A 15,178-nucleotide genomic window follows, 5' to 3' on the forward strand; every position below is an offset into this window, starting at 1 on the left:
GGCTGCTGGAAAGCGAGAGAAGCGGGAGCGCGCATCCAGGCTGCGTCAGAGGAGGGAGTCGGACCGGGAGCGGAGGCAGTGGAACGGGGAGCGGGAGCGGTGCTGACACAGTGTATCTATTCCTATCCTGTGTGATACTAGGCTCACCCTGCAGTGTGTGTCAGAGGGTGGTCTGTGTTGGCACGGTAATAAATTGTGTTATTTCCAGCTTTACAGAAGGACGATAACACCATAGAAATGATAAGAATAATAGGCCAAATTGTTTGGTGAATTGGAACGCGTGAGATTAAAATTTTGCCTCATAACATAGCCTATGACGCTCTTGGGGTCCAGACGTGTGACTGTGCAAAATTTTATGGCTGTAGCTGCGATGGTACACACACACACACACACACACACACACACACACACACACACACACACACACACACACACACACACACACACACACACACACACACACACACACACACACACACACACACAGATCAGCTTATTGTCCTGGCAGCTCCGTTTTGAAAGGTGTTTTCTCAGAATCCTATTTCAACAATAAGGTAATTATTTACGAGCTAGCGCTTAATGCACTATTTGTACCATTACTTCTGTTTCATATTCAGAATGACCATGGCACAGCTGGGAGTGCTGGTTGGCGTGATGACTGCCTTAGTTGCTCTGATCTTACATTCGTCCATACATAAAGTTGAAGAAGGTCACCTGGCTGTGTACTACAGGTAATTCATTTGTTCTCCAAGCTGGGACAGCAGAAACAAACCAGTGTTTTTCTTTCTGCTGTGTGTATTTGTATACTGTATAGGTATTTCTTTAGTTATAACTTTTGTTCTTTTGTAGAGGAGGAGCACTACTAAGTAGCCCCAGTGGACCTGGGTATCACATCATGCTCCCATTTATTACATCATTTCGATCTGTGCAGGTAAAGTAATCATATGCTTGTGTGGAATAAGCAGAGATAGCGAGAATATATGACCAGTAGCTTATTCGTATATACTGAATGAAATTAGGTGTTTAATTTTAATAGTTATCTTTCTAGCCTGTTAGCTTTGCAGTATACACTGTGTCAGGGTCCACTGTGGGTGGGGTTATACTGAGAGCTTTATATAAAACATTATAAAAGAAGTGAGGAGATTTATCAAGCCAAATCTGCACCCAAGAAGTCTTTCATGACTTGCACCAAATTTGTGTGTTAGATACTGTGTGTTTGTCGCAGAAGGGGTATGGTGTCACAGCTTGACATGCGACACTACAACAAAAAAAGACAGTTTTGGCACAAATTTCTGCAACAAAATAAGTCATCTACTAAATGGTGAAAAATTAGACTAGATGAAATAAAGATGCAAGAGATTAATGAAACCCTAGAGATGAGCGAGCATGCTCGTTACTCGCTGGAGTTTCATGGTGCTTGAGATGCTCGTTATTCGGTATTTTTTTAATGCTTAAGCACAAGCTTGCGTCCCTGCCCATGTGTTTGGTGCTTTTTAGACAGCCAATAAATGTGGGGATTGCCTGTCAGTCACTGTAATGCTGTGGCCATGTTGGTTGTGGCATTACTGTGATCGGCTGGCCGCATAGCGTCATCAGATGATGTTAGCAGTACTTGGAGATTGTGCTGAAGGGATCGTGAGGATAGTGTGAATTGCACGTCCTTTATACTTTAGCCGTTGACTCATACAAAAAGTCCTTCTCAATGCTAATAATAATCTTTTTGCTCTTAAACCTGCAAAAGTGCTTTTAGCTGGGAAATATTATACTGTATTTAGTGTGCCAGTCCTGCGTCAACAACATACAGACAGACTTGGTTGGTTATTAATAGCATCGCTATTTCTCTCTCACCCATGACAGCACCACGGAGAGAGGGGATCCGCCCATCCTGGACAGGAACCTACAGATAAAAAGAGCGGTACCTCCCCTACGCCTTCAGTTGGGTTCCTGTCCCTGACTGGTGACCTACAGAACCAGCAGCAGCAGCTTACCAAAGAGGCGTTCCAGGGCCGTCCCGTCTGATGATTGACAGCGGGGAGGCCCCTGTCACTGCAGGGTCAGTTCCTGAAGCCGCCACCGCTGCAGCCGACGGGTTCGACAGGGTGGGCAGGGGAGAGAGGACCGAGCCGCTGCTCCGGAAAGGAGGCTGGGGCTGGTGGGGACCCAGGGCACGTGCAGGCCGAGCTATGGTACAGAGGTGTACCAATATGGCGCTGCCCCGGAAATGAACAAACGACTTCCGGGTCCCCGCGGTCGGCGCATGCGCACGGCGCACTCCCCGGACAGAGAGCGGTGCAGCCTGGGTGAGGAAGTGACGTCACACGCCGGGAGATTCTAAAATGAAAGCGCTGGAAGTGCTCCTGGCTGGAAGCGTCCGGAAGTGGGGGACAGGGGAACAGCAGGAGCAGCAGCCCAAGCAGGAGCCAGGCAGCAGCGACATCACCATCTCCAGCAAAAAAGAGCGGACAGGCGTGATGACCGGTCTAGTAGCCACTCCACGCAGCGCAGCAGATCGGCTGCAAGGAGCAGTCACCATCCTTGGATCAGCCCGTACGGGACCTGAATCCACCTCCCGAACTGGTACCTACAACCGCGCATACCTGTTGAGTGACCTTCGAGAATGTTCACCATTGTAAAAGACTTCTTTTCCCTTATCTGGGAAATAAGAAGGGGGAAAACAAAGAACGGGGTATGCCCCACTGGTAGCAGAGCCCTAACAATCTCATGAGATAAGTGGCTCCGGTGAATCCCGCGAACCTAAGAGCTGTAATCAGTTCAGAGTACCCCCCATTTCATCCCTGACATAGGGGGAAAAAGATAAAAGGAGGGACGCCATAGCGGTTTCCCAGTCACATGCCTCGAAGTCAGAGGTGATTACCTCATGTACCTCTGACACCGTCTCATCATCCTCAGACGAGGAAACGGGAGGCCGTCCTTGTTTTCCCCTAGAGGAGGTAGACACGCTGGTAAAGGCAGTAAGATCTACCATGGGGGTGGCAGACCCTTGCCCTGATAGGCCAGTCCAGGACATAATGTTGGGGGACTGGGCCAAAAGAAACGCAGGGTGTTCCTGCTAAAAGAGAATGTACAGGAAAAACAAAAAAAAAGGAGAAAAGTCGGATAGGCAAGTCCCTTCCCTTAAGAGGAAATATCCCTTTGACGAAGGGGCGTCCACATCTTGGGACAAGGCCCCGAAATCCAAAGTAGCTGTCGCCAAGGCCTCAAAAAAAAAAAAGTTTGCACTCCCCTTTGAGGACAGGGGTACTCTGAATCACCCCTTAGATAAAAAGGCAGATACCTTCCTCAAGGGTGCTTGGGAAGCAATAGGCCAGCTATAGCGGCAACATGTACCTCCAGAGCCTTATGGTATGGGTGGATCAACTAGAGAAATAGTTGAGAGAAGGTACACCCAGGGGAAAGGATTCGGGAATCTATTCCAAGAATAAGGGGAGCAGGCGGCCTTCTCGGCGGACTTATCAGCCGACTCAGTAAGATTATCATCCAAAGCGGCAGCCCTGTCAAAACGCACCCTGAAGAAAGTTGTGGCTCAAATATTGGCCAGGGGATTTACAAGCTTAAATCAAGCTATGCTCGATCCCCTGCGAAACGAAGTTCCTATTCAGGGAGACGTTGGATCACATCCTCCAAAGGCAGGGGATAAAATGAAGGGATGCCCAAACCTGGGGCCTATAGCTGTTAAAAGGTCCTTTCATAACAAAGTTCTTTCAGAGGAGGTCACCGAGGGAACAAGAATGGGATGAGAGAAGAGGAGATGGAGGTCCTCTTCGGTAACTTATCCCGAGATACGAAACCTTCTAACTGACAGGTTGTGGAAGAAAATCTCAGACAGCCCTTGGTTATTAATTCTGATCGCCTCGGGCCTAAGGATAGACTTTCTCTCTCTGTCCCACCTCAAAAAATACGTAGTAACTCCACTAAGATACTCTATACGAGAACAAAAGCTCTCGAAAACGAGGTCCTAAGCTTGGTAAAGAAAGGAGTCCTCCTTGAGGTTTCCCTGCAGGAGAGAGGCAGAGGCTTCTATTCCCCTCTTTTTCTGGTGGCCAAACTGGAGGGCACCTTCCGGATAATTATAAATTTAAAAAGTCTAAACGTTTATGTCAAAAAACGAAAATTCAAAATGGAGTCAATAAAATTAACCACCAAAATCCTGTTCCCACACTGCTTCAGGACAGTATTAGATCTCACGCGTACTATCACGTCTCCATCCACGAAGACTCTAGAAAATACCTCAGACTGGCGGTCGCTATAGAGGGCGATATAAAAGGGATCCAATACAGGACCTTGCTGTTCGGAATATCTATAGCCCCACGAGTATTCACAAAACTAGTAGCAGAAAAGATGGCCCGCCTAAGGGAGCAGGACAATTAATAATCCCCTATTGGACGACTTTTAATAGCCGCTTGCCCCTAAAATGCAAGGGACAGAGTGATGAACACTCTACAGAACCTCGGCTAGCTTCTGAACCTGAGAGAATTGAGGTTGGAGCCAGCACGTTCGGGAGTTCCTAGGACTAACACTGGACTCAAACACCCAAGAGCGTTACCTCCCGGACCGCAAAAAAAGAGAGCATCGCTCAAATGGTAGCAAGAGCGAGTCAGAACCCTTGTATGACACTAAGAAAAGCAATGCCATTACTAGGGTCTCTCTCTGCCTGCCTACTGGCGGTCCAATGGGCACAGCTACATACGAGACATCTCCAATGGGATGTATTAGCCAACCAGTTAGCATTACAAGGTCACTTAGGGGGCCGCATTACCCTAGATTCTAAAACTATTCATTTCCTAGCCTGGCGTGAAAACAAAGACAACCTATCCAAAGGGATTCCTTGGGTAAAAAAAAAAAAAATCACACGTATAATTACCCTGGATGCCAGTCCCACAGGATGGGAAGCATACATGAACAGCAGGGTGGCCCAGAGGGAAGGGGGAGGCCAGGAATTAGAAGCCTCCTCGAACCAAAAGGAACTCGGGCAGTAGGCTACGCCTTAATACACCTCCTACCCGTGCTGTGAGGTCATCATGTCCGCATATTTTCGGACAATCAGGTGATGGTGGCTTATATAAATCATCAGGGAGGAACCAGGTCCCGAGCCCTAATGAACACGTCTTCCAAAATCCTCACCCTATCCGTGTATCTCTCTCGGCACTGCACATACGGGGAACAGAGAACTGGGGAGTAGACCTTCTGAGTCGCACCATATTACACCAGGGAGAATGAGTCCTAAAACAGTCCTTTTTTCTGCAGATTGTAGAAATGTGGGGAACCCCAGACGTAGATCTGTATGCCAACTACAAAAACAATAAAGTGAAACCTTTTTTTGTTCCCTAGACCCCAGGGGGAATCCTCGGGCCCTGGATGCTCTTATGCTCCCGTGGACACAGAGCCTAATGTATGCCTTTCCCCCGATCATTCTCATTCCGGCAGTCATAAGGAAAGACAGAGAGGACGGAGCGAGAATGATACTAATAGCTCCCTTCTGGCCAAAAAAGAACTTGGTTCTCCTGGCCGAGAATGCTCTCAATAACTGACCCTTGGGTCCTATCAGATCTCCCAGGAAACCACACCGTGTGCACAACTGTGGTGGTGCCGAGGTAGGTTCCCAAACCATATATAGTACAGTGAAAACCTGGCACTCAACTTAAATGCTTAAATGGAACAGTTTATTTGTAGTACCAAACAAAAAGTTTCGGTCAGTGCAGACCTTCATCAGATACGTGCATGGCCCCAGCCGCCAGTATTTCTCCCAGTGTGCCATCCCCTATTTTTCACAAGCACGTGTCCTATGATATCAGCCGCACCCTGATAAATGCTGTTACTGGGAAGGTCCACTTAAACACGGACACTTACACAAGTGCTTATGGCCAGGGGTGCTACATTTCTTTGACGGCACACTGGGTAAATATTGTGGAAGCTGGCACCCAGTCGAACACTGGGATGGAACACTCACTACAGACACCGAGGATTGCGGGCCCTGGTTCAGTCAGGCTTGCCCCCAACTTCTACAGCTGTAACTGCACCTCCTCCTCCTCCACAGCCTATGTTTCCGAAACATCAACATCAGTCGTAAGCTGGAAGCACCGCAGCGCAACCTCGGTCGACCGGCCAACCGGCTCTGTTGAAGCTAATCTGCTTAGTTGACAAACTGCACACTGCCGCAGAATTGTTGAAAGGTCTAACAGACCAAACGAATCTGTGGGTCTCGCCCCTAAACTGCAACCAGGCATGGTCGTGTGTGACAATGGTCGTAACCTTGTGGCGGCTCTGAAGCTTGGCAACTTCGCACACGTACCATGCCTGGCCCACTTGCTCAACTTAGTGGTTCAGCGGTTCTTCAAAACCTACCCAGATGTTCCCGAGCTACTTGTGAAAGTATGCCGCGTGTGTGCCCATTTCTGTAAGTCAGCTGCAGCTGCCTCTGGCCTAGCAGTGCTGCAGCAGTGTTTGCAACTTCCTGCTCACCAACTGGTGTGTGATGTCACCACACTTTGGAGCTCAACGTTACATATGTTGGCAAGGCTTTGTGAGCATCAGAGGGCAGTAATTGAATACGAGCTACAACATGCCAGTTGATATTCCAGTCAGTCTATGCACATAAGAGATAAGTGGGCATGGATGTCTTACATCTGTGCGGTTCTCCAAAACTTTGAAGACTCGACCAAGATGGTGAGCGGCGATGGCGCCATAATCGGCATCACCATCCCGCTTCTGTCTACTGAAATACTCACTACTACACTACAAAGCCTCCTCTTTAATTAAAGTGGAGGCTTTGCAGTCGCAGAAATTTGAGATGGAGCAAAAAACTATACAGGGTGATGCTGCCCAGCCTTATCTCACCTTCTCAACTTGGATTGGGTGATGAGGAGGGACAGTAGTTGGTTGCAATCAGTCAGTATTACCCACACCACCTTCAGCCTGTCAGTTCAGCGTGGATGGCCTGAAGACAAGAGGAGAACATGGACAGTCATCCTCTTGGTGGGGACAGGGAAGTCTTGGCTGTTAGCAGTCTGCACACATGGCTGAGTTTATGTTCCTTACTCATGACCCTTGCGTTGTACGTTGACTAACACTAAATACTGGATTGTCACCCTTCTAGACCCATGCTGCAAGGAGAACTTTCCATCTCTCCTTCCCGTGGCAGAGATGTCTAATAAAATGTTGCAGTACTAGAAAGCCCTAATTGAAGAATTATTTAAAAAATTCCCATCTGACAACTCTGGCGGCAGAGGTCACAGTTCCTTGAACAACCAAGCAGTACACATGAGGGAGACACACTCCAGATGCAACCGAGGCAGCAAAACACTCTCAAAGGTCTGGGACAGTTTTCTCAGACCCTCCTACCACCTAGGCCCTGATGCGCTGCATACTCTGACAAGGAGGGTAAAATTTTGGAAGATTCTGTAGGAGTACCTTGCCAACCGTACGAGCATCATCTGTGATTCCTCTGTGCCTTACATCTATTGGGTATCCAAGCTTGACATGAGGCATGAACTGTCTCTCTTCAACTTGAAGGTCCTAGCCTGCCCTGCTGTTGGCTTTCTGTGAGAGCAGGATTTTTTTTTTAGTGCCACCAGGGGTATTATAACTGATAAGAGCATTTGCCTGTCAATTGAAAATGCTGACAGGCTGATTCTTATCAAAATGAACAAGCACTGGATTGGCCCACACTCACACCACAGGATGACAGCAGCGAAACATAAACTCAAATCCAGTGTTTTTTTATTCTGGTCTATTCCCATGCACCTTTTCCCACCGAAACATGGGTATACGCTTCATGATTTCATCTTTTTGGTGTCGTCCTCCTCCACCATGTTAACAGGGTGACCATGCTGCCCTCGCTAAACAATTTTTAAGGGTGTCGCCCGCATTTTTAGAGGGCTACCTCCAAACATTCTCTGATAGATATAGATATATATATATATAGTGACCACTGTGTCCGCTAGGGGGCGCTGTGTGGATGTCCGAGGAGAGAGGATGAATGGCAGAGTCATGAATGAGCATTATGTATCTCAAGGTGGGTGGCCTTGAGATGGAGACTGATGTGTGTGTTGATCAGCAGTGATACTGCTGACGTTTTGTGTCAATGTGTCTGGGAGAAGTCTCCAGGTAGCTGAGGAGACGGGCGGGCCCCCTGTTACCTACAAACCCACCCAGGGGGTGTGTTTAAGAACGCTAGTGCAAAGTGTGTGTGAATGGTTCAAGGACCTGTGATGAGGTCATAGCCATGTGACCCGGTGGGCGTGGCTACAGACCATATAAGGTGGCCAGGGTAGGTCACATGTGGTGAAGGCAGGGACCTTGTTGGTCCGTTGTGAAAGGTCCCGCTGGGAGATGTGTCTCCTGGCTAACAGCATGTGGAGCGGCTGTGTGTAATGGCTGCACGTGCCTGGTGATTCCCAGGAGGGAATGGATGTCTGCAGCATGGAGAAACAGCCATGAGGAAACCCGGACATGGGTGAGATAACTATGAGGCTGAAGAGCCTGTGTATGCCAACCTGTGTGATCACAGGGAGGACAGAGAGAAGCTCTGTCAAGGGCGCTATGCTGATATGTTGCTTGCTTTGGTTTATGCTGCATAATAAACCACATGGAGTTATGATTTTGTGGAAAACCTGTGCAGGACGTGATAATTTTGCTGCCAAGCGAGTGATCCCCTATGTGAATGACAGCGCTACCTCACAATGTATATGTATAACCCACGGGGTAAATGTTTTTCATGCATGGGCATTACCAGTCCAGGATACCCACTCCTTAGTAATGGGAAAAAATGTTTTCTGAAGCTCTCTACTACATCTCTTCAAAGGAGTATTGGAATGACTCTTAATTTTTGGTATCCCTTGCAATTAGTGCATACGCTCTACCAGTGTAGGAGACCCACTCCTTAGTTATGGGAAAAATTGCTTTTCTGTGGTTCAACCTTGTAGTTGAGGGAATATTTTTGTAAGACCAAAGAGCCGGTAGGTTCTATTAGTAAATGATCCAGTGCCTTGTTGTGGTCATCAGTGTGTCACATAGGGAGTTTGCACACTGCATACAGGATTTCACATCTGGGACAGGAGACTTAGTGCAGTAAAGGGGGTTTTACACATAGCGATATCGCTAGCAATATCGCTAAAGCATCACCGATTTAGTGACGCAGCAGCGATATTGCTAGCGATATTGCTATGTGTGATACTTACCTCCGACCGGCTCCCCCGCTGTCTGTCGCTGATCGCGCGAGATCGGCTGGCTCCATTTCTCGTCGGGCGCTTCCTGCTGGGCTTCTTGTGGCGCCGACGAGCGATGCGTGGACGCGGACGGAAGGACGTCAGGATCGCCGCGTCTGAAAGGTAAGTAACGACCGCTGTTGCGTCGCTACGTCGCGGTGAGAGCTGCCTGAGTGGCAGCTCACTAGCGACCATTTAGCGATGCACCAGCGATCCTGACCGGATCGTATCGTGGTCGGGATCGCTGGTGCATCGCTAAATGTAAAGGGGCCTTAAGTAAAGAAGATCCTGCTCTCCTCCCTATCAGGCTGAGTTGATGCATAACGCTCCATATTCCCCTGCAGGTTTGATTAAATATCTGTCCTAGTTGCTGTTACGTTAAACTAATAGATTTTCAGGGCTTATTAAATTAGATTCTATTTTCTAATAATGCTCTAATCTGGAATTAATGTAGGGTGAACTTTTGCAGTAGGTATAGCGTATTACAGGAGTCTAGTCAGAAATTATGGCCTTCTAAATTATAATACTTGCTGCTGAAACCTAAAAAGAAAATATCAAGGTAACATCTATTCTATTTTGTATTAATACCGTTGTTAGTTGTGTTTACTGTAGCGATAGGTGCTAGGTATCCTCTGCTGGAAATTAGTGTTCATCCTGGTGACATGGATGTCTTCCACGGTTATAGGAAGTTTCACCCCCCCAACAGTTTGCCCCCAGGTACATTTCGCCCCTATCATTTCACCCCCCCCCGGACGTTTCGCCTACTGCATTTTTTCCCTGGATGTGTCGCCATCTGATGTTCACCCTCAGCTTTTGGGGTCAACATACAGGGAACAAAACATCTAGGGCTGAACATACCTGGGGGTAAAATATACAGGACCCCAATTGCTGGGGATTCTTGTGGCTGCCTTTTCAGCAGCTCACCCAATGTCTCTTCTGTCTGGCCTTAAAGGAGTATTATCACCCTAGAACACAAAAAAACTGACATACTTACCTGTCGCAGCTGCAGCTCCTTGAGTCACGGAGTGCAGTCTAGCGGTTCCCCATGACGTCTTCTGCTTCCGGCTGTCTTTTCATCTTGCCTGGATCACTGATCCATGAAGCATGATGAATGCCGTGGCAGTGAGGCCGAATGTCTCCTGGCCGCTCACAGACATGACGTCAGTCAATCCAGGGAGCAGGATGCCTCTCCTGTCACCAAGACACTGCTGCGCATGCGCAGTGCCGCGATAAGATCAGGCAGAAGACGAGGACACTGGGAAGGAGGAGAGGACTCGTTTTGGAAAATGTCTTGTTAAAATTGCGGGCAAAATGCTCTGACACTATAATGCAATCAGTTGTGATGTTTACAGATGGAAACAGTTGATTTAACACGTCACAAAAGTGCAGCACTCTGTACAGTACTTTTGTGACATGTGGATTGATGACGGACGGGAATTCTTGAACCATAAGGACAAACTGGCGAAACATCCAAACACAAAATTCTGGGGGTAAAACGGTACAAAGATCCGGGGGCGAACTGCTGGGGGTGAAACATTGATGATGGACGGGAATTTATGAACCACAAGGACAAACTGGCGAAACATCCAAACACAGAATTCTGGGGGCAAAACAGGGTACAAACATCCGGGGGCCAACTGCCGGGGCAAAAAATCCGGGGGGGAACTGCTGGGGGTGTAATGTGCGGGGGCGAAACATCCTGGGGACCAAATGCTGGGGACGAAATGTACCCGGGGGTGCACTGCTGGAGGCAAAAAATCCAAATGCCGTCTTCCACAGTCCATAACTAGATTGCTTTTTCCAGGACGTCCTATCCTGACAGCACCATGGGGTTGTCCTTCCTTCATCACAGGGACAGGAAATACACGAGAGGTTAAAAGGTCCCCTCCCACTCTCAGACTCCAGTGTTTTTCCTGTCCCTGTAAGGACAGACACGAGAGCGCCGCGGAGGAAGATAGCCGCGGCATCCAAGAGAAGCTTACCAACGGGCCAAGGGGATCGAGGTCCAGACACCAGCTCTCCCCGTCAGATGGTCCGAGGCGGCACCCCCCTAAGGGGGGTTCTCCGCCAGGCATCCCGTGGAGCGCTGCTCCGGGACTTGGAGCCGCTTCCCCTCAGCGGGGCTCTTGGCTCTCGCCGTCACATGCCGCATCATCCCCAGGCCCGCATCACTTCCGGGCGCCAGATGACAACTTCCGGTGGTGTCCCAGTGTGGACGGAGCAGTGACGGCTGCAGCAGCAGACGGCGTGAGGATCAATCGACCCACTCAAGACAAGGTAGGACGATGGGGTGGGTCAGCGGCACGGGACACCGCCATGGAAGGCGCTGTGGAAACCTGGCGATCACCCTGAACCACCAATGTCTGTAAGTAGTGGACAGGATGGACATACTTAAGACAGGAGCTTTAACCAAAAAGCTCCTGTACTTTGATAGCAAAAGACAGCACCGACTCCTGCAGCTTCAACCTCCAGGAAACCAGGCAGAACTAATACCCGTCCGTGCCAGCATGACTGCATTTGTCAAAATGCCTAGCGTTAGCCGGGCAAATCACCTGGACTGACGTCTCTGCTGGGAAGGAACCTCAGCGGCTGCAAAGGATGGGAGATCGCAGAGGACAGGGCTTGAGATTCCCACTGTGCAGTGGGGGGAAACTTCACGCCTAATACATCTATCCCAGGTGCTGACAAGTCCGTAATCGCAGGTCGCACGGAGCTGAGATGCGCATAGGGGTCAGATAGGAGGTCCACACTTCCGTCCCAGGATGGCTACCTTCTCAGTCTTCCACCCCACACTAAGAGGTGTTAGGCTGCGCAGCCGGCGCTAGTCAGTTGTCAGCTGCTAGTCAGCCAGGATGAGAGTCCGGTCGATCATCGGACGAGTATAAATCATTCTAGAGGAATGGGAGGATGCTGAGAAGTGGCTCGTCGCCTGAGACTTCAGGCTCTCCTACCGTCAACCAGGTTAACACTTGAGATGGAGTTCCTATGATAAACAACCCAGGGGGGTGTCAAGGAACACTTCAATTCCCTTCGAAGATTCCTCTAGCCCCAAAAGACCCAGGGACAGGCTCCTAAAGAGGGCTTGGGTCTGCAGTAGCAGATAGGCCACATCGGTTGCCAGATCCACGTATCTAGGATCAACCAGTTGGAGAAGCTACCGGCTATTCTAGGCTGAGCGTGAGTGTATTCGTCAGGTGGCGGTCGCTGAGCAGCTTGAGCCTGGGCTGGGACCCGAATGGGAGACAAGCCCATGCTCGGAGGTCCGACAAGTTACAGGGGAAACCCCTAGAAGTGATTTCTTAGAGGACCTTTCCCTGGGAGAGTTGTAGCTAGATTCCTGTTGGACGCTTTGGCCGTACCGGTGTGTTTGCAGCTAGGAATAATTCTGCACCCAAAACTGCTCACCAGGCCTTATGGATGAAGATCTGGTCAGGGGTTTACCTTTCAGACAGGAAGGTAGTTGGACCGGTCTTAGATACAACACGGAAGAATGCCACTGACATTAAAAAACGGTCCCGTGGGAAAGCAAAGGTTTTTCCCTTCAGAGGTCCCGTCCTTTCCAAAGGCAGGAAGATAGAAAGAGGGTAAATCGACTCTCTGGTATCACCAGAAGGGGGGAAGAGTAGGATCCCCCTTCTCACTTAGGACAAAGTTCCTCAACAGGCAGTGACACCATACTGGTTGGGGGGCGCCTCAAAACACTTCCTGGAACCAAGGGCTCATCCTCCAGAACCAGCGGATCCTGAATACAGGTTCCCAGTGGTATACATGCGAATTTATAACCCCCCCCCAGCACGGTTTGTAGTTACGAATCCCGGGCCAAAACCCTTATAGACACTATATGGGCAGACGTAATAGATCTACTAAGATCAGAAGTAATGGTCCCGGTTCTAGGAACACCTCCGGTGGAGAGTCGGACCATTATAAATTTAGAACCACTAAACCATGGGATCCGATACAAAATTTCGAACGGAGTCCCGAAAACCACTATTTCCTGAATAGATCAGATCGCCACAACAGGCACAATAGATCCAGAGGCGCATACTATCACGTTCCCATCCACCCTCACCCTCAGAGGTTCCTGCGGTTCGCACTGGAAATAGGAAGTGGATACTACCATTTTAGTTTCAGGCTCTGCCTTTCGACCTAGCTTCAGCACCCGGGGTTTACGAAGCCGATCGCCAAGATCAGGGCACACTTAAGAGGCCAAACCTGTAGGACTTTCTCAGCATCAGAGCTAAGAAAACAACTCGATGGGGTAATCGCCACAACTGGAGACCTAGGATTGGATCCTGAACAATGCAGCCCGGTACCCGGGAAGAATTCCTGAGAGTCTCGTTAGATCTCAAAACAAGAATCTCGTTTATCGGAAGAAAGAAGGGAGGCCATCAGGAACAGGGTTCATCAGCTATAGCGAGATCAAATATCCAAAAGACTACACTAAAGGTCCTAGAGACCCTGATAGCAGGCATACCCTGCTTAACGTGGAACCAGCTCACACAGGAGTCTACAAGACCGCTCTGGACAAAGAGACTCGACCATCCCCAGCCCTAAAATCATCTCCGAGACAGGGAACGGGTCACAAGATCCATCAGCCCAGGGGACCTCGGATCCTATCACCATACAAGACTATCATCACGGACGCCAGCAGGAAAGGGGGGCCCATCTGGAAGGTACCTTCAAGGACATGGCCGGGAAGCATCAGTTCACAGTCCTCAAACTACAGAGAGCTACGAGCAGTTGGGAGACACTTAAACGAAGCCGGTCGAGTCCACAGGGTCAACTTAGGAAAGCCAGGTCAAACATTGTAACCACAGTATCTTTCCTACACCACCGGTGGAAAGCTTCAGGACCTGGCAGCCCGCACCTTCACCTGGGCAGAGAACAGGTTTCGCTCCATATCAGTGATACACCTGCAGGGACCAGGAACAATATAGCCGACTATTTGAACAGACAAGAAGTCTGAGCCACCGAGTGGGAAGTGAGTGAGGAGACATTCATAGGCTTACGCCATCAGTGGAGAAGCCCTCAGCTAAACCTCTTCGCGACAAGGAAGAACACCAAGCTACAGAGATTCTTCTCTCGCTCCAGCAGACCATCCAAAAAAGGGGTCGACTCCTTGAATTGGAGATGGAGTGGGGGACTGCTATATGGTTTCCCCCTATGCCTATAATACCGAGAGGCCTCAGAAAGATCCAGGGAAAGGCGAGTGACGCTAGTAATACTCTTCGGGCCCAGACGAAGTTGGTTCCACTTCCAGAAGAAGACGGCTCAGGAAGGACCGCTCCATCTACCAACGCCAGAAGATCTACTTTCCCAAGGCCCAGTTCGGCACCCAAATCTGGGGAACCTACAGCGGCAGCATGGATCCTGAGAGAGGGATCTTAAGATCCAGAGGTCTCTCCGACAAAGTGATCTCAACGATGCAAACCAGCGGTAAGCCCGTTACGAGGGCAATCTATCATAAATCTGGGAGTATTTCTGCTCAGAAGGTGGTAGTATCCCCATAGATCCGTCTCGCCCAGAGATCTCTCAAATCCTTGACTATCCCCAGGCAGGATTTAATAAAGGTCTAAGTCCAAAGCACATTGGAAGTTCGGAGAGCAGCTTGGAGTACTTTAATTCACCTTGGCCTCTCATCCAGGGATGGCTCGTTTTACAAAGGCCATACAGAGATTAAGACCCACAGTGCTCTGGGGGACCTAAATCTGGTACTTACCGCTCTACGCAGACCCCCATACGAGCCAATATCCGAGATAAATGTCACAAGACTTACACAAAAAAAAAAAAAAAAAGGGGAAAGAAAAAAAACGTCCTTTTGGTAGAGATCTCCTCAGCCAAGCGGCTGGGTAAAAGCCAGGCCCTGTCAGTCCAGAACTCCTACATTCAACAATTGCATGATACTAAACGGAACCCAGGATTCCTCCCTAAGGTAGTATCTCCCAGAATTTAAA

The 15,178-nt window shown here is 49.2% G+C and overlaps 1 protein-coding gene across 3 annotated transcripts in view; it reads left to right on the top strand.

The window, feature by feature from the left end:
* Window positions 1-15,178, top strand: part of LOC141055108 (erlin-1) — a 123,555-nt gene that overhangs the window by 23,951 nt on the left and 84,426 nt on the right. For all 3 annotated transcript variants that reach the window (XM_073552066.1, XM_073552065.1, XM_073552064.1), the window contains exons 2-3: window positions 618-731; window positions 850-931. In XM_073552066.1, the coding sequence (XP_073408167.1) occupies window positions 619-731; window positions 850-931 (195 nt within the window). In that variant the 5' untranslated portion in view covers window position 618. The remainder of the gene's footprint in view (window positions 1-617; window positions 732-849; window positions 932-15,178) is intronic.

Source organism: Dendrobates tinctorius, unplaced genomic scaffold (assembly GCF_039654945.1).
Source record: "Dendrobates tinctorius isolate UK_male_01 unplaced genomic scaffold, ASM3965494v1 ptg000184l, whole genome shotgun sequence".
NCBI classification, from domain to species: Eukaryota; Metazoa; Chordata; class Amphibia; order Anura; family Dendrobatidae; genus Dendrobates; species Dendrobates tinctorius.